General features: G+C 37.7%; 1 protein-coding gene across 1 annotated transcript; it reads right to left on the minus strand.

Annotated features, from left to right (window-relative positions):
• LOC150083309 (insulin-like growth factor-binding protein-related protein 1) lies at window positions 1–26,625 on the minus strand. The gene is made up of 4 exons (XM_090377965.1): window positions 26,087–26,625; window positions 11,223–11,366; window positions 2,245–2,421; window positions 1–363 (listed from the first exon to the last, which is right to left on the minus strand). Exons 1-4 carry the CDS (start codon window positions 26,526–26,528, stop codon window positions 329–331), a joined length of 798 nt encoding a protein of 265 aa, XP_090234091.1. The 5' UTR covers window positions 26,529–26,625; the 3' UTR covers window positions 1–328.
• Window positions 26,626–27,779: the final 1,154 nt, after the last annotated feature.

Raw genomic sequence — 27,779 nt, forward strand, 5'->3', positions numbered from 1 at the left:
TACAATTTTTAAAATCCTTTATTAAAATGATAAAATTAACAGTTAGGTAGATAGGTCTAAACTAAAGTGCAATCTATATTCAACCTGCAGTGTGCAAGCATATACATCTATTTCACTGTTGTAGTTTAGAAAATAATTTGAAGTGGAATCCAGTATGTTCAATGTTATTTATTGCAATAAAATTCAATAAAAGTGGGAATTATAAAATCTCACGTGTTTAAAAATCTCAATGAAATGACAACATTAATGGATAAAAATTACAGGAACTAACTATACACAAACTAACTGCAGAATAAGTAGATGCCGATCAAAGGAAGAAAATACCTGGTTACAGGTCATTAGCCGGCTCCTTAAGCACCTTCCCTGAAAGAGAAAATGTTATCAGTTAAAGATCTCCATTTTATAAATTCTACAAAAATGAAGCTAAAGAAGCCATTGACGAATATGTATCAATGCAAACAGGTAAGATAACCAGCTACTCGGTTTAGCTGCATTCAGAACAAGGCAATTTTCTTAAAAATGCAAATCATTTTATATTGAAGACTTATGATATTAAATTTAATCCAGTACATAATAAGGTCCTCTGGGGCCAAAAAAAAAAAAGACTTGGAGGTAATATCGCCCACAGTGACATCATACACACTGCTGTGTGAATGCATGATATGGAATACTGGATTTAAAGTTATTATATGTCAGTCATAGCCTCTTTCTGTACATAACTGTGAGAAAACTGGGTTAGCTACTTAGTGCATTGATCTCATATTGTGGAGGCGCTTCGGTACGAATTGTCTTGGTAGTGCACTATTCTATATAAAAGGTACTGCTACAATGGAGAAACATTTTTGTTTTTTATTTAAAGTGTATGCCACTACACAGACCCAAGTTTCGACTCTTGATATTAACGTAGTCAAACTCACAACTTCAATTTAGTTCCGGTTAAAAAGTCTACCCAAAATCTAGTTAATTTTGGGATAAAAAGATAAACACTAGACGAAAGAAAAAAAAGTTGGTAGAAAGGAAAGAAAGATAGACATGAAACGTAAACCAATGGAGTTAAACAGAAGAGACCAGAACAAACTCACAACTTCAACGCCCACCCAGACTCAAGTTTCGACTCTCTGGAGTATCACTGGTGAGCAGGTATGAATTCTGAAGACCTGCTAACTCAATGACAAGATATATCTGCACTATGTAAGAGATACGAAATGGTGCAGTAATTAAAGTAGATATAGTTAAGTCTAGGACAAAAGCCTGAAGCTATGAAAGCTATATAAAGTCATCTACATGCCAGAATCTGGGTAGTGGAATACACTTTAAATAAACTGCAATATGCTCTTCCATTGGGGAAGCGCTTTTAGTTAGAGTAGTGCAATACCAAGGCAACTCTGGAAAAGTGCCTACAGAATATGAGATCGATGTACTAAATAGCAAACAGTTTTTCTTAGCTGTGTAGGGTATGCCCGACATGTACAATGACCTTATCAAGCTTTCGCAGCTTGAGGCTTTTGCCCCAGATTTAAATGTTCCGGATTTAAATCTGAGACCGTGGTGCATATATTTTTATGGGTCCTAAAAATGAAATCGCGGTGCTGTACAGAAAAAGTAATTGTGTTCTTCTCCTCCCAAGACCTTGAAACCCTGGCACAACTGCACCATCTCGGTAAATCCAGCCTTTATAACATGCATTAACTCGCATGTAAAGCTGGCTCGCAGGAGCCAGCTTTTCCACGAGAGAAGATCAAATGGGTTTATTTAATTAATTTATTTATTTCACTTAATTAACAAAATAAACCAGATGGACCACCACGTAAATCAGAAGTTAACATTGCATACGAGGTTATGCGATGCATGATATGGAATATAATCAGGGAACGACTATGTACCTAGGCAAGGTGAATATTATGAAGCTGTATTTAAACTGTTAGACGATACTATAAAAATGTATATTTAATTTTGTCAAAATTCGGTAAAAGTGCTCCATCTTGCTCCTGCCTATGGACATCCATGGCTGGATACAATAAGAAATTTTCTTGCTTATATCTGAATACGTGGCTTGCATGTAACTATAGCGACAAATAATAAAACGATTCAGTTGTTATGAAAGTGCTACGTTATTTGAAAGTAGTTCGGGTGGATTATCACGCTTAAATTACAAAAATGCACTGTAAAGAGATTTTAGAGTTAGTGATTTTTTTTCTATATAAATATCTAAATGGAAAGTATAAAACAATCTGAGTAACTTACGAGGAGCATCAGTGACAAAAATCCTAGCTGATGCTGAAGCTTCACCTTCGTCGTTACGAGCAATACACCAGTATGTAGCGTCATCTATCGGGGATAAACTTATCAACTGAAGCCAACCTGTTATTTCAAAATGGTCTGGTCCACCACGGGATTGCACAGCAATTTTCGGATCATCACCTGAATTGAAAATAAATAACAATTTAGTGGTTAAAGGGGCGTACAGATGTACCCTTGTATGACTATTCTGCTATGTTGGCTGTATTGTGAGGGTAAATCAAGAACGTAATTCCAATAGCTTGCAGATACTCTCACGTTCCTATTCACTGATCTAAAGTGCTAATAAAAAGTTTGAAGATGGTAACTTAATCCTCAAACCTGCTTGCTGAAAGAGCCAATGACTCGGACGGAAAGGACGAACTTTTAAACGTGGAAATAAATGGAAGGGAGGCAAATGATTCAGCAGACGGTGACTTAACAGGCCGCCCACCTTAGAGCAAATTGTTGTTCTGCCACCAAATATTACATAACCTGGACGGAGAAAAGAATTTCGCAATACAAACAGAATCCTTCTTCAAAATGTGTGAAACGAACAATGAGAACTCCGAATGAATATACAGAACATAAGAACGGGTATGAATAAATGCACCATTGATTCCTGCAACCAACTAGCTGAAGCATTCAATTTGTTAAGCACCAACTAGAGAAAGAATTTTATTTCTAAGTTGTCTGCCACCATAAGGAAAGATTTATGAGGTCTTCATCGGGAACTGAAGTGTCGCACAATAGCTGTTGGGCTCCCATGACTCCTCGGATAGCCCTTTGCCCCTGAGGTGACGACGGACCTGAAGGCGGGTCAATTTCGCCATTGTAGTAGGAGCATGGCATGCGATGTAAGGAAACAAGCGTATGAGCTTATGTAGCATCAGCCAAAAAAAAAAAACCTGTTTCACGCATTCATCCCCCCCTCTAAAAGTTTGTCCAGTTCCTTCTTGCATTGATTTAAGCTATCAACTTCTACAATGAAGGCAAATTTCTGCACATCTATTCTACAACTGTCTTTCCTCAATTTGAATTTATGCCTCCTCAAGTTCGTAATCTGAGCAAGAGGAAGAATCCCATCAGAATTGAAACTGCTCAACCCATTCAAGATCTTATACACCGCAATCAGATCACCTCGCAGGTGCCTAGTCTCCAGCCGCAGCAGTTTGCAGAACCTAAGCCTTTCTTCGTTCCCCTCACCAATCTTGTTATATCGTTTGCCGAAAATCTGAAGACAGGTAGATTCTGTAGTCACGGGAGACCTGAATATGCCAATACCCAAGCGAAGAAAAGTTAAGCTAGAGCTGTGTTAAGAAATTACGTATATCAACGGAAACTTATTAACTTGAAACAACAACAACAGCAAGCAAGGACGCTTTATTTAGATCTAATACTTGTGTACCACAATACAAAGGATATGCAGTTAGTCAATAGTCACTTAATTTTTATCAGATACCAGTCCTCTGATAGCGGAAGCCACTCTGAGAATGTAAGGAAATCCAAGCTGAGTGTATTTCACAAACACACAAACTACGTCTTCTTCCAATGGCATATTAAAGCGGACATCATTCAAGTATCTCTCCAAGTTTAATTGGCAAAGTTTATTTTTTAAAGCTATTGATGAGACTTTAAAAAGCTGTTTCACAAGAGCTGTTCTTTATTGCTTTTGAAGGAGCCGCCTGCCATCTCCAAATGAATAAATCAAAAACTATTAGATTACAAGCCCATCACCAATTGTTGTATCCTATGGGCATTTGAAAAACTGAGAAAGCCATGATACTTATCCCCTAACTAAGAAATAGGTAATTCCTCTTCCACTACACACAGATTTGTTCCCCAGCACCAAAAGCCTTCTTTGACTTCTAATTCTGGCTTTTGAGATGGTCATCGTAGGAACAGAATATCAGGCAAAACTTTTACCATCTTGAGAGATATTTTATAATTTAGATATTATGGTTTGGAGACAAGGGTTATACCTAACTAACAACTAACGCTCTCCCAAACTGATAACGAGAAGATGTTCCTAATATTGAGCACTGGATCATACGAATCGGAATAAGAGGGCTTGAGGGTGTAGAACCTCTGAGGAACAGGTAGCACAGTCCAATAACTTTCAGATTCTTCCCCGCGAACATATTGAAGGTTTTCCAGAGATTTAAATATCGGCCCTGAAGCTTTGTGCACGAACTCGCTGCATAAATAGCACTGCAGAAGATGTAGTGATGCTTCATGCAAAATGAGTATAGATTTATAGATAAAATATTTAAATACTTAGTAAGCGACTGCTTTGTTAATTTTATGATCCTGAATGTAAGCAATTTTATGAACTGAATTTTGTAAACCTGTATAAACATGCGATTTCCTTTCTTCTAATCCGTTGGTTTCCAATTTTTTCGCTATTAATGGGCCCCTTTTATTATTTATATCCATGTACCACAAAAAAGAAACAAAAAAAAAAAAAACCGCAGCCATTATCAACCCACTGCAGGATGGAAGCCTCCTCAACAATTCATGCTGAGGCGAATGGACCGTAATCTGCCATGCTGGTCCAGTGCGGGTTGGCAGATCGACCGTATTTAGCAGTCAGGGACCTGAACCCCGGTCTACTCAAGGAGCGTGTGCTACTGCACTCCCGCTCCTGACCACTCGGCTATGGAGGCCGCTCTACGGGGGGGGGGGAATAAACACCCTAACTAAAACGGGTACCATATACTGAAGAGGTCAGTTTCCAATCACTGCGAGGAAAGCAACGAGTAGGAGGGGTTAGGCCATGTTCAACAGCGACCGTTCAAACAATCCTTACGATTCATAAAAGCTTATTATAATTATTAAATAAACTGATTGCACTTTTGCTTCACTCGTAGAGCCTTCAGCTATAGAATAGTTCTTTATATGGGTGTTTCTTAGTTATTTGTGTATAATTTTATTTGGCAGGTCGAGACCCTTCCCCCCTCAGTCAACCAAGGATCTGTTTGAGACACCCTGAGAGATGGTACAGCACTCTTTAACCACTTTTTACAAGTTATTGACAACGGTAAAATAAAATGATCGCAGTGTTGCATCATTCGAATGCTCAGCAAGTGTGCTGATGCACTGTACCCACTAAGTATAAAGAAAAGCAATGGAGACTCCACAGGTACTAGTCACTGTCTCAGAGCATAATGTATTGGCAACAATAGGGTATATAGTATAATTAGTAGTTTACTTTCTTTGTGTTGAAACTATATCAAAGGACAGTGGAAAAATGAATAAAATTTACAATGAACTTAACAGTGGCCGATAGAGATTCAGTGACAAGCAACTTTAACATATGCGTTATTGAAGTTAAATTTTTTTTAATTATCTACAGCGTTTGTAGGGCACATAGAATTATCCAAAATTCAAGTCAGTTTGGATAATTCTACGTTTAAAGCGAAATATGTAATAATTTGTTTATGTGGTCAACACATCGAAACTTAGGGGAAAGTTCAAATCAAAACAGCAAGTTAAATAAAGAATTCTTTATTTCAACCTGTGGCAAGGAACCTTAATTTTTCAACATAGTCTGCTTCACCAGCAATACGTTTTCCTTCCATCAGGAAACTGATTGGCTGAGCATCAACAAATTTCTTTAGGTGCTTGCTGAGCCACTCGTGCACCTGAAACACTGACGAGTTCATGAGCCCTCTGTCATTTTGGATCAGTAAGAAGCTAAAGGGGATGATTTCCTAGGTCATATAGCAACTGCGTTTGAGTCACGGGCACATTACTTTCAGCCTGAAGAGTAGCATCATGTCAACTCTCAAAGCCGAAAAAATTTCGAGCCATGCTGACATCTGCTGGAATGGTGATGCGTACCTATTCTGGAGAAAAATGAAGTTATTTTGGAGAATTACATGAACGACTGTCAACGGTACTCCTTATTGCGTTGTTTTCGAACTATTGGAACCCTAAGCTGGACCGAACGTCGAGGGATTAATCTCAAGAGGTGTTAGGGAGAAAGCACTTTCACCCTGATGACGAAGTCCAAAACGCAGTGCATGAATAGCTTAGCATACAACCAAAGAAATTCTTCTTTAAGTGTATTCAGTTATCATTTTGGCGATGGAAGACTTTCATTGAAAGAGGAAAGTACGTTAAACAGTAGAGTTCTTTATCATAGTTTTGAATAAGGAATTCTTCATTTAACTTGCTTTTCCGTTTGAACCACCTTGATAACTAACCGTACAAGGTACTATTGCTGAGTTTCCATCGCTGGGTGCCACGTTCGCTGTTATGGAGGAAGATTGTCGAAGTAAAGGTGGGGGGAAGCATTGATTGATTGATTCTAGTTACTGATTCATGCTTCCAGTCATTTTGTTTGTTGCTTCAATGCAATGTTTGTGTTGAAGAAACAAACACATCGATATATGTGAATAAAACTTGCATATGTGGGCACACAAGTTGGAAAAAACATCCCTGATTTGCTCACACGTGCAACAGTCGGTCACACGTTTTCCATTCTGACACAAAATGTAAAACTGGAGAACTCGTGATCTTTCAGAAAATGTACAAAAAAAAAAAAAAAAAAAAAAAAAGAAGCTTATAATGCCTGGAGTATGCAAATGTCGAATTCCCTCTAGAAATGAAAGAAGTCTTGCATTATTCCAGTGATGTTTTTCATTTCATTCTTGTTAGAGGAGAGAACGCGTTGGATAGTCCCTCCCCCCTCCCGAAACATACAACTTCGTAAGAAAACGTCATCTGGATGATTTCCAACAATGGAGAGTCGTTGGAAATATGGAGATGGCCAACCATAGACGACCGATCATGGAAACAATAACATGCGTCAGACGTATTTTCACGCCAACATGCATTAGAACTCTCATTTGCTGCTGGGCTTTCTGCATCAAAGTGTACAGTATATGGTTGGCTTAAACATAGGAAACTTTGTGCTAGAAAAGCTACCATTCACGTTTCTCCAACCCCGTGGTTTTCAACATTTTCATCGAATATGGGGTCCTATGTAAACTCCTTTTGTTACTCATTGTTGTTGCCATGGACCACACGGTTTTAAATGATTTTTTTTTTTCCTGTCCATCAAACTGTTTTTATTAAAAATATATATTTCGTCGTTTTCTTATTTTTCACCGCCATCATTTTCTTCACCACCGAATTTCATCAAATAATGAAAATAAAAAGAAAAAAACAATTGTAAAATCGTGCACGGATCAATTCAGGGATCTGCGAACCACGGGAGGCTAACAATTGTTCTAGTCCAATTCCAAAAGACAGCCCGCTTATCATGACGTGCACAGAAAATAGTGTTCAGTGACAAATGACACCAGGGGTCTCCCCCAAATTCCGCGCAGTAACTCTGCGATGCATGCAGTTCACTATAAAGGCCAGGATGTGTATGTGTAGGGTTTGAGGTGCACTGAGGTTTACCTCAAAGTTTGAGGTTCTTCTGGCTGTTTACCCGCGGGATCCAACGTTAAGGTAGGCTAGACACTCGAGGAGAGGCAATAATACACTAAGCATGGAAAGCTTAGTCGACTAAGCTTTCCATGACTGGTCTTACAAATATAGAGTCGACACGGAGATATACACTGAAAGAACAGAATTCATGGGATACCTGGTTCCTGACCAACGCGAAGCTGTCACCCCTCTCGCTAGTGGACGAACCCACAGCTTAGTAGGTTTATAGGTACACTGCATTCACTCAGACGGTAATTCGATGTCAGTATGGATAAACGTCATGAGTTAACAGACTTTGAAAGAGGGATGATAGTGGGTGCCCGACGGAGGTGGTGCAGAAATTGCACTATCCCCGTTCGACAATATAAACCGCAAGGGTATATAGGGAATACGCCATTTTCGGTATAACATCTCATGGTGAAGAGCGCTGTGGGAGGAGAAAGGTGGTGGATGAACGTAGCCGTCGACGTCTGGCTCGCTTTGTTTCAGCCAGTCGGAGAGCGACAGTGGCACAAATCACCGCCGACTTCAACGATGGAGGTGCCAGAAACGTCTCCACCAAGACCATCAGGGGATCATTAGCAGCAATAGGTTATGGGAGCTACCAACCCACCAGATTTTCATTACTAACACCACGACACAGGAATCTACACCTTAACTGGGCGAAAGAACATCGGCACTGGACCTTGGATGATTGTAGACCGGTCTCCTGATCCAGTGAGTGCCATTTCCAGTTATTTCGAGCGGACGGGAAGATGCGTGTCTGGGGAAACCGCATTAAGTTATGTCATGTCATGTCAACAAGGAACTGTTCAGGCAGGTGGACGGTCGGTAATGGTCAGGGGCGTGTTCAATTGGCACACGTTGGGACCTCTGGTACGTCTAGAAGCATCTCTGAACGGTCCAGGTTACGTGTTCATCCTTGCAGACTATCTACATCCTCTCATGATCATCGTGCACCCACAGGGCAATGTCCTCTTCCAGTAGGACAATGTGCCTCTCCACAGAACCGTGGTGACTAGAACATTGGTCGAAGAGCATTCCACAGATTTTACCACCATGGAATGGCCTCCCCGTTCACCGGACATGACTCCTGTGGAGCATATTTGGGATTCTGTGGACAGGTCCGTTCGAGCTTTGAATCCTCCACCCAGGAATGCCACGGATATTATGGACAGCGGTGCAGCAAACATGGTTGGAAATACCTGGGAAATGCTTTCGTGAACTAGTGGACTCGATGCCTTGCCGTGTGACTGCCCTAATCCAGGCGAAAGGTTGGCCTACCTTTCCTACCGTTCCTAGGTGTGTATCCCATGATTTCTGTCCACAGTGTAGTGCAAGAAGGGAGTAAAGCTGGGAGAAAGTGTAGCGGTTGTAGAGAAGGCAGCCGCCCGAGTTCAGTGGAGCAAAGTTGATTCACCAGGCAAAAGAATGGGAAGGGGACAAACCACGGGAAAGGAAAGAAAGTCACACAGCAAGGGAGCTGAGTGGTGATCGCCACAGGTATAGTAGTGATCAAAGACACTAGAATCCTACTCTCTCCAAAGTCAGGATTAGCAAATCCTACTCCGATAAGAACGGAGTTAGCAGATATATTGAAAGTTTGATCGGCGGAGTAGAGCCTGCAAAGCATATGGTAGGGGAATTCAGCTGGCATTATCGTGGTTCTCAGTATGAGTAGGCTGGAGGGTCATCCGTCTTGAGAACACATCTTGGGTAAATTTGGTGAACTGGTGATAGTACTGTTCTTCTGTAACGAGCAGGTGTTCATGTTCCTATGGTAACAGTTAGATCCTACTGTAGAAGATGCTACGAAGGCCCTCATAGATTGGACAGATACATAGCAAATGGTTTCAGTGCTCGACCTGTCTACAAGAACAGTAGGGTTGTCTATTATGCCCATAGAAGTCAATTTGTGATTGATGGAACCATGTCCAGTTATTAGATACGTTACGTTACGTGAAGACCTGGGGAGAATCAGGACGAAGCTTTGAGGGAAAACAATAAAGTCGGGAAGAAATTTTTTGGTAATAAGACCCTTGTCAGTGTCTGCCAGGTCTGTAGAAGCTTGTTTACGATTAGTTTCTTCTCAGTCTTGCTGTAATTGAGGATGTTGATGGTATACCCGAGGATAGAAGTTTGTAAACCCCTGGACAGAGTAATAGTCTGTCCAGGGGTTTACAAAACTCTAGATCGAGTGGAAGGACGCACGCGAGGACTTGGAGGGCCGCAGAATGGTGATATTTGGTAGCATACACCGCTGGATGGTTTCTAGCTTGCGCTGGTTGCTGTTCAGTGAAATCAAACCCCGGAGCCGTATGTAATAATTGATAGAAAAATGGATTTGTAGAGCAACTTGAGCGTGCGGCGGTTCAATCCCAAGCAATGAGGGCTGTATAATTCCTGACTTTGGTATGGAGATGAGAAAGACGTGGGAAAGAAAAGGATGAGCTTAGATTCCATGACGATGCTCAGGTGTGGAACACTGACCAATGGAGTTAAGTTCTGTTCTCTGATGAGCCAAGGTTCAGCCTGAATGTATAAGCGATATCGAAGGAGAGGATGAGATATATAAATAAAACATTAACAGTGTATACAATCTTTCAATAATCTGTTTACATTCTATGTACAAAAGAGATAATAAAATAAGGAAAATTTTGGAGAGAAAAAAAAAACCATTTCAACTTCGGGAATTAAGAAGACAGTTTCTTGGCAGTTGATCAGTGTCATTCTTAAGGTCATAAGTTGATGGTGAAGAGGTGACCGCCGCTGTTCCATTCACTGTTTAGATGATTCAAAGTTTCGGGTCTTTTATGGTGGAATTGGAGTAGGAGTCTGCTCTGCAACTTTCTCGTAATAAGCCCGTTGTGGACAGAGAGCCTGGGTTCACAGGACAAAAAATAACGCATGCACACCAATATTACTTGAATATTAAAAAAATAATAAGTAAATAAAATAAGGTACTATTTTTACAAGATAATTAACATATGAGAGAAGATTTGTTGGTACTTATTAAGTTAAGAGGTATAAGTTTACAAAATGTAATAATTTTTCATTTTGTTAGTACCTCGTGGATATTGTCAGTTCTTCGAGAGAAATCTTTTATAATATAATTTATAAAATTCTCCTTTGAAATTATTGTTTACTGGATAGTAGAGCAACATACATAATCTAATCGTTAGACAAACTCTTCCTGCACTACCGAAAAACTTGGTCCATTGACCTGGGATTATCCATTCCTCATTTAGAGCTTTAGACTCCGAAAGGTTCAAAGTTTCGAAGGCTTGTATAGCAGAAAGGCTTTTACATAACTATTAAATCAGTCTTTGATGAAAATGTAATCTAAAATGAAAATCTGAACATAAAGAATAGCAATAAAGTAACATTTCCTACTAAGGTTAATAAAATCAATCCCTTCAGAATTTGAATATTGATTTCCTTCGCACTTTTTTTTTTTGTAAATGGTAAAGAAACAGAAAAGATACCTTTCGCTCTATACTTACTAGGTAGAGGCACCGTATCGCCATCACCGTGGTCCACTCTCCATTCGATTACAGGAATTGGCCAGCCAGTTGCTTCACAAGAAAGTCCAACACGTCCTCCAGTTTTATTTTTAACATTTTCAGGTGGAGTGATTATCTTTGGTGCTAGAAAAGAGGATTTTTCACCATCAGTTGTTAGTAGATATTTTGCATTAAATTTATACAATTTCTAAATGTCTGGGGAGTATTTAACACCACCCCTATACACGTACTACTCCTTTTTACCATGTTTCTTTTCTGTCTAAACTATTTTGTTTTCAGTCTGGTAGTTTTAGAACTGTAGGCCTACGTTTCTTCGGTTACCTCTTCCAGAAACCCTGGACGACATATTTTTGATTTCTGATAGTTGTGTTCCTCCAGAAAGTGGAAGCATGTTTCCACTTTCTGAGGGAAAGACGAGGTGGTGATATAAGTATGGAGAAATTGGAATGGTAGCAGGTCACTGGTGGAAATGCAATTAAATATAAATAAATAAGTAATCTTTGTTTTCATCAAGGCACTTTCCAGGGGTTGACGAATAAATGTATTTTTTAATGTTCAATAAAGAATGATCATAAATTTTTCATGAACAACTGTACTGCTTGCTATTCCTAGCTGAGCTGCTAAATTTAGCAATAAACCAAGCTGCACAACATAGTAACTGCGCAGTTGACTTGTGTGACCTTCACGGTCGGTCAGATTTATACCTGTTCAGTTACGCTTACTTAATGATGAACGTGATACATGAGGAACGGTATGCTGCTCTCAAATTTTGTTTCTGTCTCAAGAAAGCATCAGCTGAAGAGCATGAAATGCTAAAAGATGCTTCTGATGAATCTACGTTTCCATATAGAGCTCGTAGATGGTTTAGAATGTTTAAAGATGGACGTGATTCAGTCACAAAAATCGGATGTCTGGAGCTCCAACCACTGCTGTCCACAGAAACCATAAACGCTGCTACTGTAATCGTGAGAGAAGATCGTCGTATAACAGTAAGGAAATTGGCAGAGATGTTGAAAATTTCAGTGGGAAACGTGCACGATATGACACGTGGGTTTGTGCACGATGGGTTCCAAGACTACTCACGCCTGAGCAACAGCAAGTTCTCATGGAGATTTGTCAAGAGCTGCAACCGATGGCTACTAAAGATGGTGAGGTTCTGCACAAGGTGATAATGGCGGATGAGACGTGGCTTCATCATTTCGACCCAGAAAGTAAGCAATAGCTCTATTTGGAAATATATGTCATTACCAATACTGAAAAAACAAAAGTTGTGGCTTCAGCAGAAAAAGTTATGGTCATCTCTTTTTTTTGACATTCAAGGATTAGCTTACCAGCAGCAAAGAAAATAAATACAGTATAAAAATGCTTAACTCCTGTGGTGGAAGGTACAACATAATGGGTTTCTATAAATAGAAGAGTTAATAGTCCTCGGAAACACTGGAAGACGCACATAGTCTATCCTAGATTGTGGCAAGTTGTCCGTCCACAGCAGGAGATGCTAAATCAGTTGCGAACCAATCGGTGTTGAATGGTTCGTAGAGTCATGATGCTGAACCAGCTGGGGAGCTTGCTGTACGAAGCATATGTAGCTGTGTTAGTGAAACGTAGATGGAAGTTAGCGTCCAGCTCTTGGATTCTTTTCAGCATCTCACTGGGCAGCAAACGGTCTGACCAGTCCAGTTTGTTGGAATGCATGTTTTTGTAGTAGGGTTTTAGGAGCATTAGTGACTAAGGCCATATTGCACTGTATATATTGTGTGTAAATTGCTTGTGTTCCGTGGTCGATTTTTTTCTGGACGAAAAATCCGTTCACTTTACCTGGTGTGAACACATGCATATTTTACCATTTAGACAGAGGCAAAAAAAAACTATTCTTCTGCTAAATACTTGAAACAATCTCTTTCCAGATGAAAAGAAGAACTTAACAATGCCATGGTTGACTTCGTGTGTGGATGATCAGCGGGTTTGTGATTTCCATAGTAATGTGAAGATCATCGAACGTCCATTATCAACAGCTCTCCTAGGCATGGTTGAGAACCACTGAAAACTATTTTTACGAAAAGTATTAAAAAATAAGGATATATTTTTATGTAATATTAAGATAGCTCAATATAACAAATCCATAAGGTTTAATCTCGAAAATTATGTAATAAAAAATTGATATTTAGCCTCGTCGATACGACTTGTGCTCTCCACCAAGGTTGGGATGGAAAGAAATATCCCCCCCCCACGAAAAAAATATTTTTGGACTGTAATTGTATCTGGGGGTCTTATAGATATCTCCCACGTCTCACAGAAAAAGAAATGGATTCAGTTAAACCTCTGTGGAAGCAGATGTGCGATACTACTTCGAGAAACCTAGAAGTTGGTAAAATAGTGAGGGAATGGACTCAGTCATGTGCATTGCACGTTCAGCTTGTGGAGCGTGTATAATTAAACAAGTGTGTGTGTGTGTGTATATATCTCACTTAATGTTAAATGTTTCTTCAAAAATTCTATAGTTTATTTATGGATTCAGGTTTGCCTGCGAACTCTGTCAATCTTTGAAATTTCGACGGAAAATAGTTTTATTTTAATATAATTGGAGAAGGACGTTACGTAGTGGTTTTCCATGGAATCGAGATTTCTATAATGACCACTCTGAATCATAATACTCATCTTAATATTCATCACGTGAATATTAAGATGAGTTCATAAAAGTGGTCATTATAGAAATCTAGATTCATACTTAATAAGTTCGTTTACTTTAATTACTTTACAAAGCCTTTTTTATTATAATATGCACTCTCCAACCTTTTGTCTTAAACGGAACAAAAAGATAAAAAGGGGGGGGGGGATTGGAGACCGGTTAATAACAAGGGCTGAACGCAAGCGCATAGAAGGTAGTGCGTGAAGTGAGACAAGACACTACATGAATGCCTAATCGCAGTAATTAATTTGGTTATGCAAAATAAATGTAATAAAAACTATTAAATTGTGTGGCAATGCTTTGTTTCCCTACCGTTTTAGTTATTCATCAGTGAACAAGTAATTTTGTATAATGGACTATCAGTTACTGTTGTTATGGTTGTAATATATTTAAATAATAAAAAAATTACATATTCCGTGGACCACCATTTGGAAACTGCTGCTCTAAACTGTGAAAGTATGCACCTTTATTTCTTTCAGAGTATCTACTTACAAGGCTTTCAGAATCGAGGGAACTCGGGTAGCTGTAAAATACTCGTATCTGAGCTAAAAAAGAGGTGTTCACAATTGTACAGACGTGAACATATGAAACCAAACAAATTTGTTCAGATGGCTATTGACCAATTGTTTTGTTGCTGTTGGGTTTCGGGCGCATTAATAACTTAGACCATATTGCTCCATTGTACATTATATCTGAATAACGCGAGCCAATTTCCTGTTGAGGGATAAAAACTTAGAATAACTCGCAGAGAAAAACCTACTCCTCCGTCTCAGATTAATTAACTACAGCCCGAGGTGAAGGCCGTAAATTCCTCCATACGACGGGACTCGAACCCAGACCTCGTTGTAGGGAGGCGAACCAAGTTGTTGTAGTAGGGTTTTAGGATCATCAGCGACTAACACTATCTGTAAAATTGCATGTGTTCTGTGGACAATTTCCTGTTTTCTGGAAGAAAAACCCAAGTTTCAGGTAGAAAAAAACCATGTCACTCTCGCGTGAGACCGACTAACTCAGCCACGCTGTGAAAAAGGCCCATAAGAATTCCTCGCATCATCGACAGGACTCTAACTCTGGTCTTTTTCACCCAGTGTGGGTAGGACACCGGTTTTACCAAGTGTGCTACCCACGAGGGCAGGCGAACCAAGTGGCGAAACTTATACTGTTCTGGAGCACTTGATGTCTTATATACTATATAGAACCTTCAGACCGAATAGCATATTTAGCAAAATTTACCTACACTAACACAATCGACATCTTCGGTCTTTTCTTGCTGTCCCTTGGCAGTTCATGGTGCTGTCAGCATTGCTGACAGCACCATGAACTGCCAAGGGACAGCAAGAAAAGGACAACGGACAGCGGTGTTGCCAAAGTTTTGGCAGGTACCGCTTCATGCAATAAATAAAATGCATTAATACTATGGGATTATCAGTACGAGAGTCGAGGTCTGCCACAGTTTATGCTTAGTTGTAGTCTATCTTCTCGTTGTGTAGACTGGCACTGGGCAGGCTTTCCAGGTGATCACCCTCCTGGTGGCAAAGTGGTCAAAAACAAATAAACAACAAAACAACGTCCACACATTGCACAGACATAACATTACACGCATTTCTCGCCTTTGTACAGAGATCTGTATTCATCGCAGTGTACCACAGCTGAGTTGAAGTGAAGATCCTGGTGCCTCCTTGCGTTAGACACTCATACTGCACTAACACTATTCATATAAACTAAGTGTATATTATCGACTGAATAATCTTGCTAGCAGACAATGTCTTAAAAGTATATTATAAATGTCCAAAATATGTCAAGAATCTTTTGGAGATTGGGACAAAGTAGTGTATACTTTTGAATCCAAAATGATTACTTCGTACATTCATAACCATATGTTTCTGACAGTTCCTTATGATGTACAAATTTTGTCTTACCTCAGAACAATCTATCCTGACCAGTTTTTCCTCCCAAAATAAAAATGGACATAGATATAAAAGTAGCATTTCTCTAGAAGGGGCGAAAGTCACACTTTCAAAACCTTGAGTAGTGCTTCGTATTTCTTGACGAATGAACATAAACACAATGTTCAGACCCTTTCTAGATTTCCGTATTCATATTATGATGTCGGGACTGTCACCATATAGTATAGTGACACTAAATACAAAGATTTTTCCTTTCATCCTTGTGTTGATAGTACGCGATTCTGTTATTTTCTGGGCAACCAATCCAGCGATATAACGGGTCAAGTATTAGCAGTCATATAGGACTAGCAATAACACAACGGGCGAATAGTTTTGGATTTTGTTCTTTATTCACTATTGAAGACTTGGCTACCGATAAAGAATTGGACTTCTTTATTCATGAGAAATTAGGCTTACTTCAGTTATGCATTAAACCTGACTGCTTACATTCCTCGACTATGATATGTACAATCCTTGCTTTTTAGACATACAGTATCTGCGAAAGTAATTTCAAAAGTTTTTCTGCGTACGATCAGCACACATCTTACTTACGCAAGATCGACAGCGTGCATCTCTTTTACTCACGTAACTACCGACAAAGTCTCGCGCTTCTCTCGTTAATGAGGCAACGATCAATCCCAATTGTAATTGGTCACACTTAGGTGATGTAAGAATCTCTTTGATAGCCTTGTCGGCGTCTGCAGATTCAAACTGCTGTCCCCGAAAGGGCTCGTTCATTGCAGTGTGCAAAGATAGAGCAAAACGAATCGGGGAACAAGGAGTATAGTGCAGCAGGCAGCACTTCCAACAAAATTCAAGTCACAATGCTGGTTTTAGTGTGGTCATCCAATTTCTCTCCAAGCAGAGAAATCGACTCCAGGTTACTTTAAACCAGACATTAGGAAACTGATATCACTCCATCAATCCCGTCTATCGCATTAAGAATTTATTGAACAGTGAAGTTGCTACTAAATATGGTATCTAAGGTTCTTGCTAAATAACTATCAGGTTTTGAAAAGGTGGTATCACCAGATCAAGTTCATCATCAATTTTGTTGAATTAAACTCAAGTTTCGATTGATTTTGAGTAAATGCGCAATTAATTATCACAGTTTTGAATTTTATTTTGTTATTATCTTCCTTAGTGGCTCGTGCAAACCGCTAATCTGAATAATGATTTTTTAGGGCGGTGGGGAGCACTGGGGATGAGTTTATGGAATCAAGGGAGTAGTAACCGAAAACGTTTGAGAAACATTGGTCTAGGGCAATTGCACATGAGTGAAGACCATGATGCAGCACTTGTAGAGTGCCTGAACCGTGTCATACAGTTTTCTTCTCTGAGTAGGTCGGAATGCAGATCACTCGGTGTTTCTTCAACACATTATGACACGTGTGCAGTTTTTCCTAACACCACTTAACTCTCTGGACATTTGCAAGTAGCATACTTGCACTGTTTTCCTATTTAAGCTTGTAAACTGGACCAATGTTAATTGAACTCGTAGTCAGTTACTTAGGCTAAATTGTGTTTAGACTGGATTGCAGGAGGTTTTATTTTAACCAGGGAGTTATAAATTACTGTAATAAGTTACCTACATGGGTGGTAGAGGCTGACAGTTTGGGGAAATTCAAAGGTCAGCTGGATAATTACCTACGGGAGGAGGGAAACGCTTAGGTTGTCCATTTCCTTTTCTCTATTTATTAATTATTATTATATATATATTTTTTTAATTTTCTTCTTATAATTTTATTTTTATTTTATTATTATTTTTTCTATTTTATTATTATTTTATTTTATTTTGGCTGGTGCAGCATAAGCCATAGGCTGCCTTGCACCATGTGGCCATTGCTACTTACTGTGCTCTCCATGAGGACGAAAATAAAGTGATTATGAAGCAAAGATATTATGGATACGAATAAGAAAGCTTATCATTAACAGGAAATAGTTCAATGATTAAATAAATTAACTACCCAATATTAAAATGTAAACAATTTATTTCTACAGTAGGACTTAGAAATAAACTTTTTTTTTTTATATAGAACAGGCAAGCCTCTTCAATGGTAATTCTCACTCAAATTGTGAGATTACTCAACTTCACTAAAAGAGAAGTATATTAGTGCATCTACACAGGAAGGAGTGGGGGAGAGTATGAACTTGGTTAAGAAGCGCATAAAATCTAAGGTAGCCCACGCAGTTGACGTGGGTTGCTAGTGTAAGGTTGGGTCAGTTTAGTGCGACTAGGAAAACAAAAATGAGAGTAGGAGTTGACTACAGGCTAAATGACAGAGATAAATATAACGAACTATACAGACAAATAGACCGGACCAGCAGTCCACAAGTTCCAGATATTAATTGGAACTTGTGGACTGGTCACTCACAGGGTAGCAGACATTACTTGATTTGCTGGATTACTGTTTTCGACACCAATATGTGTAATAAGAGAAAGCAATATTCTTGATCTGGTTATTAGCAGTGATCCTCATTCATCTATTAGGAATCTTTAGTAAAGGAACCAATAAGAAACAATGATCATAGTGCACTGATGTGGAATATGTTCACAGGTATAACTACTATCGAGAGTAAATGAAAGGGATTTTGTTTTCACAAAGGTGATTATAATAGGTTCAGATATATTTTAAACTGTTTTCGGTGGGACCAACTGAGGTTGTTAACAACTGCAAGTCCTAAATGGACCTGCATTGTTAAAGCTCTTAACGTTTTTTTGTACCAACTAAGAGATATTGCTCAAGGTTTAGACTCAAATAGATGTTAGATGAAATGATGAGACTAGTCACAGAGAAATAAAATGCATGAAATTATTATAAATAACCAAGGGACAGAAGCCCACAGTAAGTACAAGCTAGTTTGCGATCAAGTCACTACAGGGATTAGGCAAGCTAAGGCAGATTATGAGAAGTCTTAAGGTAAGGAAAGAGATGAACTACATTGGTCCATTTGATGTGAATGGCATAACTACTAATGATCCTGTTTGGATAACTGACAAACTGAATAAATACTTTACATATACAACTCAATACAGGCACCTCCAAGCCAGGTGGGCAGGAGCAGCAGTGCGTAGCACACGCTTCTTGATTAGACCGGGGTTCGAGCCCGTGACCACCAAATACAGAAGATGCGGAAAGGTCAGGGAATGACTACCGCATATCCCCGGAGCAATATGGCCTTAGTTGCTAATGCTCCTAAAAAAACTAAATAATAACAACTCAATATATTTGAAAGCTGTGATATTGGGACCACCCAAGAATTAACTTACATGCTCATGTGTATTTTGTCCATAAATTGTGTGTTCTCTGGTGGATTTGCTGTTTTGCTGAAGTGAAAAACCTAAGTTTCCAGTGCCAAATCTTCCTGTCCACGCATGAGACCGACTAACTCTGTCACGGAGTTAACAGTTAAACCCATAACAGTTCCTCGCGTCATTGACGAGACGTTTTCCCACCCGGTATGAGGATGGTGATTGAAGGGCTAATTCTAAATGGGAGCTAAATGATTTTCGTGATAACCGAGAAGTGGAAGAGAAACTGTTGGGGCTAAAAGTAAATAAGGTGTCTGGGACTTATGGAATCTATATAATTCCCTAACTGTTAGCTATAATTATGAGAGAATCCTTGGAATCTGGGGAGTTACCTACAGATTATGACTGTGATGTACAAAGGAGAAATCAAAGGGTGAAGTGAATAATTTGATATCTGTAAGCTTAACTTCTGTTCTAGGGGAAAATTACGGAACTGTGGTAAAAAGGTAATGCAGGATCATCTTTACAGGAATCCAACTATACGACAATCATAGCAAAGACGTGTTAAGGGGAAGCTTGTTTGCCCAACCTGATGAACTATGGCCTATCAAGGAACTGGATGCAAAGAATAACTTTGACGTCACACATTTATATTTAAGTAAAACTTTTCATATTCTTCCACTCGGAAGACTGCTGTCCAAATTAGAACAATGTAGCATACGCCTTGTTGAAGGCATAAGAAGTATAATGTATTGGTTTGCTGATGACACAAAGGTTGGCAGAGTAGTAAATAGCAGGAATCAGGGTATGTACCATACCCTGATTCCTGATAGTAGATAACATACCAATTGGGTGTACCTAAGGGTAATTGTACAGTCCGGCATGAAGTGCTCTGAGCAGTGCAGATAGGCTTCTAGGACAGCTCATGGGGTTTTGCCAGCGATATACAGGAATTTTGCTAATAGGGATAAGGAGGTAATTATTTCACTATATAAGTCAATGGTTAGGCCACAGCTTGAGTACTGTATACAGGTCTGGAAGCCCATTTTAGGAATTATCTAGATCTGGATGCATGCAGAAAAGAACAATAACATTAGTCAGAATACAAAAGTCAGAATATCGTCTTTCCAAGAAAGACTTTCAGTTCTGCAAATTGCAGCTTGGAAAATTGATACCTGCAAGGAGACCAATGAAGCGTTTAAGGCTTAAAATAGCTGCTAGCATTCTTATTCTTGCTCAGACAAAGCACATAAAGGGTCATAAATTAAAACCCATTGGTTGCAGGATAGATGTGTGAAAATTTGCTTTTACAGAGAGAGTAATAGATTGTTGCAGCAAACTTCAACCGTCTGGTGTCACGCAATTGGGGTACTTTGTATAAAAATCCTTGCTTAGAGGGAATGAACAAAGAATGCGCGCGTGTATGTTTTTTTTGGTGGATGCTATATAAGCTTACTTGCATCATTTGATTCTACTAATAATACCACACTAATATTTTGCTTCTCTTACCACGTTAAATGGTCTCTTCGGTTCTTACTGGCCTGTCATCAGTGAGCGTCTAGCACCCATTTGTCAGCACTTGACAACCACTGATGATTATAGACTATTATTGAATAATTATTACGCACAGAGCAAAAGAGCATTTAATAATTCAAATTTAGGAACAATTTGTGCGAAACTGTTATAAGTTTGTTTGAATGATTGCGTGCAGTTAGTAACCAATCTTTCTAGCAGAATTTCTGGAATCTGTGATCTATACAATACATATTCTTTTTATAAAATAGATATGTAAGGCACTATTTATACGTACAGTACTCTTCTTCTTACTGGCTGTACCATGAGTTTCTATGATAAACTTGTTACTTTTATTTTGAGTGTTATTTTAAGTAAGGATGCACAATCAGTAAATTCATAGAAAGAAACTGGTTGGATATAAGATATTTAGTTCCCAATTCTTGATACTGGAAAGCGTGTATATATATAACATATTCATTGAGTACAAATGATATGGAAATATTTTGTATTTCTTTCGCTGAAGTTGCTTTTCTCAATTTCTAAGGAACCACAATCTGCGAACCCAAACATGTGAACTATATATGCCAACTTTTGTGGTTCTATGGGAAACAGTATATTCTCGTGGAGTATACATTCTGTCTTAAGCTGATAATGATCTTAAGCTCATTGGCCCATATCTTCAAGTGAAAATCGGTGCATGCTTTGTGTAAATTAATGTTACGTAACTTAGACCATTTAGTGAGCAACATGCTGTTAAAGCTCCGTTTACAAGTCACAAGAGCCATTTCGACTAATTCATACTGTTTGCCATAAAAAAAAAAAAAAAAATGCAAAAGGCGTGTTTCCTCAAACACATCTGTCCCATTCTCTTTTTTATTTTGGATCTCATTGCAGATTATTTGTTCAAAATGTTACAAACTGTCCTTGAGGCAGGAAATGTAAATAGTGGTTAAAGGTATGTGTGGACTATGTACCTACTCCATATCACGCTTCACTGCGCAAGTGAAAGTCGTTCGATGAACTTGAGCATAAAGTAAACTTCAGTGCGATTCTTCAACTTCTTCAGCAGTATGCTAAAGAACGAAAGATCCACATTATCTCTATTAGTGCGTAACGAAAAAGTAATACCGATTATTTCTTTTCTATTATATTTATTTCTTAAGTAGTAATTAAAGTTGGAATCATCTCTTGTTGGTTCGGGGATAGTATTACCTAAAAAGAAAGGAGACCTTGCTACAATGAAAACTTTTCAACTATCCACGAAATTAGCATACTTTATTTATTGCTGCTGCCACCTAACTTAATTTATTTTACAACTGTTTCTTCAGTTTCAAGTCATTGTCCCTCTGCACATATAAATCAGCTTCGTTACCTGTCAAAGCCTGTCTTCAGGACAGAGAATTCTCTGTATACAGCCCATTCTGGAATTTCCTAGATCTTTGGAGTTTTACCTCAAATGATAAGAAAGGAAGATCGAAATCATTTTTAATGTACGATTTTTCGAATTTATTTAATAAGAGTAATATAAATTAAAAATGATTTTGAAAACTAATACAAGATAAACGATAGATTAATCTTGGTTAGCAATACATCAAGTAATATTTTATTTATTTTTTTTTGGTGTTCGTAACTCGGAGAGTGAGCCGGTGAGTTATCGTCTCTTGTGGTTTTTCAGTTTGTGTTGCTTCGGTACCTTGGTAATAGTCAGTATATCATTTTTGATTCATTTAATGCAGAAATAAAAGTTTATCAAGCGAAGAAATTTAAAAGCTTTTAATTTTCACATAATTTAATTCTCGATTACTGCTCAATATCGTAACATATATTTGATTGATATAGGTTGGTTTTTGAAGTTGGAATTATTTGAATTGAACGCTGGTATTTTCACCCCATCTAGTTTACTGAAAATAAACTAAATAAATAAACATTTTTCTGTTTATACTCCAGGATGAACACACAGTCAGACGAGTTTACGAGATATAGAATACAAGAAACAGTACCACATCAGTAGTCAAGGGCTTAAACCCCGGTCAGTCAAAAGCACTTGTACTTAGGTACCCTTGCCTTTGACCACTCGGCGTTTTATTATTTTTAGTTTGTTTCCATTCCCTCCGATTTTAATTAACTTTTGACAAATGTGCCTAGATCTGTCAAGACCTGATCATATAAAGAAAATCGGTTGCTTTGGTTACCAAAAAAAAAAAAAAGAAATAAAATAAAACAAATCAAAAAATAAATGATGAAATATTTTTTAATTTTGAAAATTACATCTTAGTATGCAGAGCTTATCACCTTGACAATAAATCACTCACTTAAAATTTATTCAAAAGTAGAGCACTTACCGAAACATCACTTTTACTTTCACTTAAAAAATGGACTGAACAGAGACAATGTGTGTGCTTCTCCTTAGGATGAGATGAAAAGCAATATTGGGTAGAGCCAGCGGTTAGTCCTTTAAAGAGGAAGTTTTATAAATTGTACTGTACGAAGATTTCAGAATTCATCATTATCATATATTCTCTGTCGCATGGCAGGTACACAACAGCCAAAACTTAATCACATCCTCATCTTTCCGTCAACCCTCTCTTTCAGCCCACGATACCCACCATCTATCAAATCATCAAAAATTCCCGTTCTTCTCAATCTTTTCCTCATCTTCCTTCCCTATGATACCTATTACCTCTATGAAATTATCCAAAATTCCAATTATTCTTCTCAATCTCTTTCTTTCAAGTGCATCCCTTAGCAAATTGCCCCCTTCCCAGTATAAATTCAATTTTCTTTTCCTTATAGCCTTTACATACTTCTGTGTTCTCCTACCCTCCTCAATACCTTTACAGCCCTACTCCACACCCCACTCTTCGAAGGTTTTAATTTTACTATCCTACTTCTTTGAAGAAACTATTCAGGAAATTTTTTGCTACCCTGAAAAAAAATCATCTGTTACTTCTTGTTGACCACAGATTTCATTTTTTTTATAGCGCTGGTCTTCTTTCCGCCTCAGATTTACTTTTCTAGATTATAAATTTCTTTTACAAGAGATGGATTTGTGTGATAAGAACACCGCTTATAAACTTTTAAAAATTTTTATAATTTTAAATGAGAAAATACTTAATACGGCAACAACCCAATAAAGGCAGCTGATTACTGAAAGGAGCACTACCTCAACATTAATTATTAGACCTAGGACCCTTGAACTCTAGGACCGGCCCTACTGTACTAAATAAATAGATCTCAGTAATATATTCATTTTGCTGTCCTTGAGAACTGGAACACGATTTCTATGTTAACACGGCCCTACCTGCTTGATTAGTAAGTTGCATTTCTTTTATTGTTTAATTTTTCCTATCTTTCGCTATTATTAATATGAAAGACTTTTTTTTTTTTTCTGTCTCTCTCCTAGTTTATCTATTTTCTCAACTAAAATGAGTTTTCGTTTCAAGAGTTGTTGACAAGCTAATATTTCGGAATGCAATTAGACCACCGCCCACTGTTCTACTCTTTCAAATGTTCGGTAGTTGGGTGGTACAAACAGTACCCGGAAAACAAGACTAAATTATTCAATATGATCTTAATGGGAAAAAGAATAGTAATTGGTGGAAAAGGGCTACGACTGAAACAGCAATTATTAATTACCATTAGAATAAGTGCAGTTTTTACCCAGTTTCCATTACAGCCAAACATAATAACTTGGGATATGTTAAATTAATCATTAGTTGTCGGTTATTTACCTCGTGCTACAGTTCACTGTAGAAATATTAAATTTAAAATCATATTTCGATCAATTAGCCGAAATCAATATCAAGAATGAACTTGATACTGAAATGAAGTTGAATTTCAAATTCAAAGGTTACTTAACAATCTTTAACTAAATCATTAATAGATAAATTGATTAAAATTAATAGATCAATTTCTAATTAATATTAGTAGATCAAATATTAACAAACAACAAAAAATAAAATTAAAAGATTTAATAATAAATACCAATAAACCTGAATTTTTGTCCTTAAGCCACCGTTAATTTCATACACTAAGACATGGGTCAGTCGTTAAGTTGTATTTATATGAATGATTAGTTAATCTAAGAATAAGATTACTCTAAAACAAAAGTTTTAGGTTAAAAGAACAATTTAGAACATTTCATCTGACTTCTTCCTTTATTGCGTTACGCAATTTGTGAATGACTCCTTTCAGAAAATATATAAATAAATAATTGTTCTCGATCGTAGATATTTTTTAAAAATATTTCAGTACGAACAACAATTCTTCGAGCATTTGAGATTTCCTTAAAGGTGTAAATCATAAACATATAATTATTAATAAATTAGGTTGAAATTTTGGCGAGTTCTGTCCAAATTTTCTTGGATTTCGATTGATATTTTTGTTTGTAAATGAATTTCTCTATTTTTTACATCACGTTGCTAACCGTATGTTGTTCACTTATAAGCATTCTTTACTGTCTTCAATAGTGAAAAAGCGAAGCAGTCCAAAACTCAATTCTGAGATAGCGATTAATTAATAACTTTTAAAATCTGTTAATATTCCCGGCACATACGTCAGCAGAGTTTATAATTAATCATTTTGACAAGAACATTATCATTACATTGTATTTAGCTGTCGAAAATCTAATAAGAATCTTTAGAAAATCTAATAAGAATCTAGATTCTTATTAGATTTTCTACATGACTATAATTTTGATACCTTTATGAGAAATTTATCACTTTAATTTTTTCCTCTTTAATTTTCATTAATATTTCATGCCTTTTCTTTAACGCGAGTCTCTAAGGTACAAGAACGCACACCTGTCACTTTGCTGCGTGGCTGATTTTATACACAGATGGTGCAATACGCAGTGGAGAAGGATATTAAAAAATAACACACTTAAATGAAATAAAATGAGCCACCAAAATAAGTACATTAATCATTTGTTAAATGATTTGTTTAACAGATGAAAACAATACAATCCGGCTTTCATTGAATTTGCTAATCTGAATAAAAACAAGTCCTGTTGTGTTGTAGTTATAATTTGAATTTCATTCTCGACTTAAGTCTATTTGTCAACTTTCCAACACAGCTAGATGTTAACTAAGAACTGTTTCCTCTGACCTCACTGTTTCTACCTCAAAAGTTCTTTCTCTTATCAGAAAGAAGAGTAGAAAGGAGAAAGAGTATATAGAGAGAAAAAGAAGGGATTGGTTAAGGAAGGGAGTTCAATAACCTCATTGTTCTTAAGTTAGGACAGTGACGTCATCTGTTCACATATAGTAGAAACAGAAAAACAGAAATGGAGTATTCTGAACATTTCTGCGATTTCATATCATGGTTATCACAACTCGGAGAAAGTCAAGAGACAGTACTTTATATTTCTGAAACGAAATCCGTTTTTTATAGACTTAAGAAACTCGGTTTGCAAATGAAAATCGCTTGCAAAATATCTTACCTGACCTGCAAGGCCCACTGTGAGAAACCTGAAGTCCATCTCGTTGTCGATATCTGGCTTCGGTGAGCTGGCACTGATTCATGTAAGTGCGGCCATCACTTCCGCAAAGCGGCTCGTTGCTAATGCACACACATGTGGTCTCTGGGGTATCAGAAGGCGGAAGGTCCGTACGAAGTCTGCACTCGAGATGTTCTCCGCATTTCCCGTACTGGTGTCGTCTGTGAGGGAGAGGCAAACTGTCATCGTCGCAGCGCTCGCCTTCTTTGCGTCCACATAAGAAGCAACAGCCACAGTAATCCCTCACCATGCCAGCAAAACAGTCCACTGGCGGTACACATGCAGACGGGTTGCACACCCCGCATTTTGTTTTTGCGCCTCTGTCGTGTACCTTAACGGCTGTGACCACAACCAGGTAGGTCAATAGCTGCCACACGCGCAACATATTTGCGCTAAAGTTTCAAGACTAGTGTATTTACCAAGCTCTGAGAAGTAATTTTTGGTAGGAAGATGATATGTCCGGGGTGTGGCAAATGTATATTGTGCGCATGCGCTTAAATAATGACCCATGTGGAAGTTGCTACTCAAACAGTTCTTGCTCACGCCCACGTACGGAAAAGAGAGCTTCTTGTCACTGTCTTTATCAATGCTGCGTATGGCTCAAATAAATAAACATTTTATATCTTCTTATGTTTCTATATTGGTTATAGCGGATTCTTGATACTGGTTTTTATGACGAGTTGCACGTATTAAATATTTAACCAATAATAATTTACCATCTCCGTCGCATCAAAAACACCATCTGATACCAGAATATAAGATGGTGTTTTTGTACTATTAGATATTCATTAAGCATTGTAATGTCTTGAATAACTGTATATTATAGTTAATCATGCAGATGCTGTTAACCTTTTTTCCTTTTCGGTCAATTATAAAATAACTTTTTATTCATAGAGTAACAGTTTTTTTTTCTCCACAATATTTGAAGCTAAGGATTAACTTATGTATAGGCGTGATATACAGGAATGTAGCAAGTTAGAAAACAAAACAATTTTTGTATTCATTTATAGCATTTCTTTGTCTTGTTTGTTAGACCACGAAACTTTCAGTTCCAATATTTATAACACTGGAAGACTTCTCTAGACTTCAATTTCTTTTCTTTTCTTTCTTTCTTTTTTTTTGAGGAGAAGGAGGGGGTGGGGTAAACACTTAGGATTGCAGAAATATAGACACACATCCCATAATGTGCCAATGTCTCACATAAAAAGTTATTAAACAAAATGGATATGTTCTAATTTAGTTCATTACCGTGATTTCAGCTTTATTCAATTTTTTTGTGGTTTTTGAAAATTGTTTTTGTTTTCTTTACACGTATGATAAATGAGATTTAATTCTTTACTATGTACAAATATCTCTCGAGTTAGGTGAGTTCCAGATAACGCTTTTTTACATATACGCGAATTATAATCTTTACAACGTTCCTTGACTTAAAGTGAATGTATACTCGACCAACCATTTTGAATTTTAGAGTTCAGAACTGAGCACAGTAAGCGGTATGTATTCGAATAAAAACGTTTAGAACTAAACAAATATTCTTCGAACTACATATCTGCTAAGAATTGCACGTTAAAAACAAAACGTAAAAAGAAATGGTCTTCATGAGGAAGCTTTATTTGGTTATAGGATCAATTGGGAA

This window comes from Mastigoproctus giganteus, chromosome 7, assembly GCF_048544385.1.
Source record: "Mastigoproctus giganteus isolate SK-2022 chromosome 7, ASM4854438v1, whole genome shotgun sequence".
NCBI lineage: Eukaryota > Metazoa > Arthropoda > Arachnida > Uropygi > Thelyphonidae > Mastigoproctus > Mastigoproctus giganteus.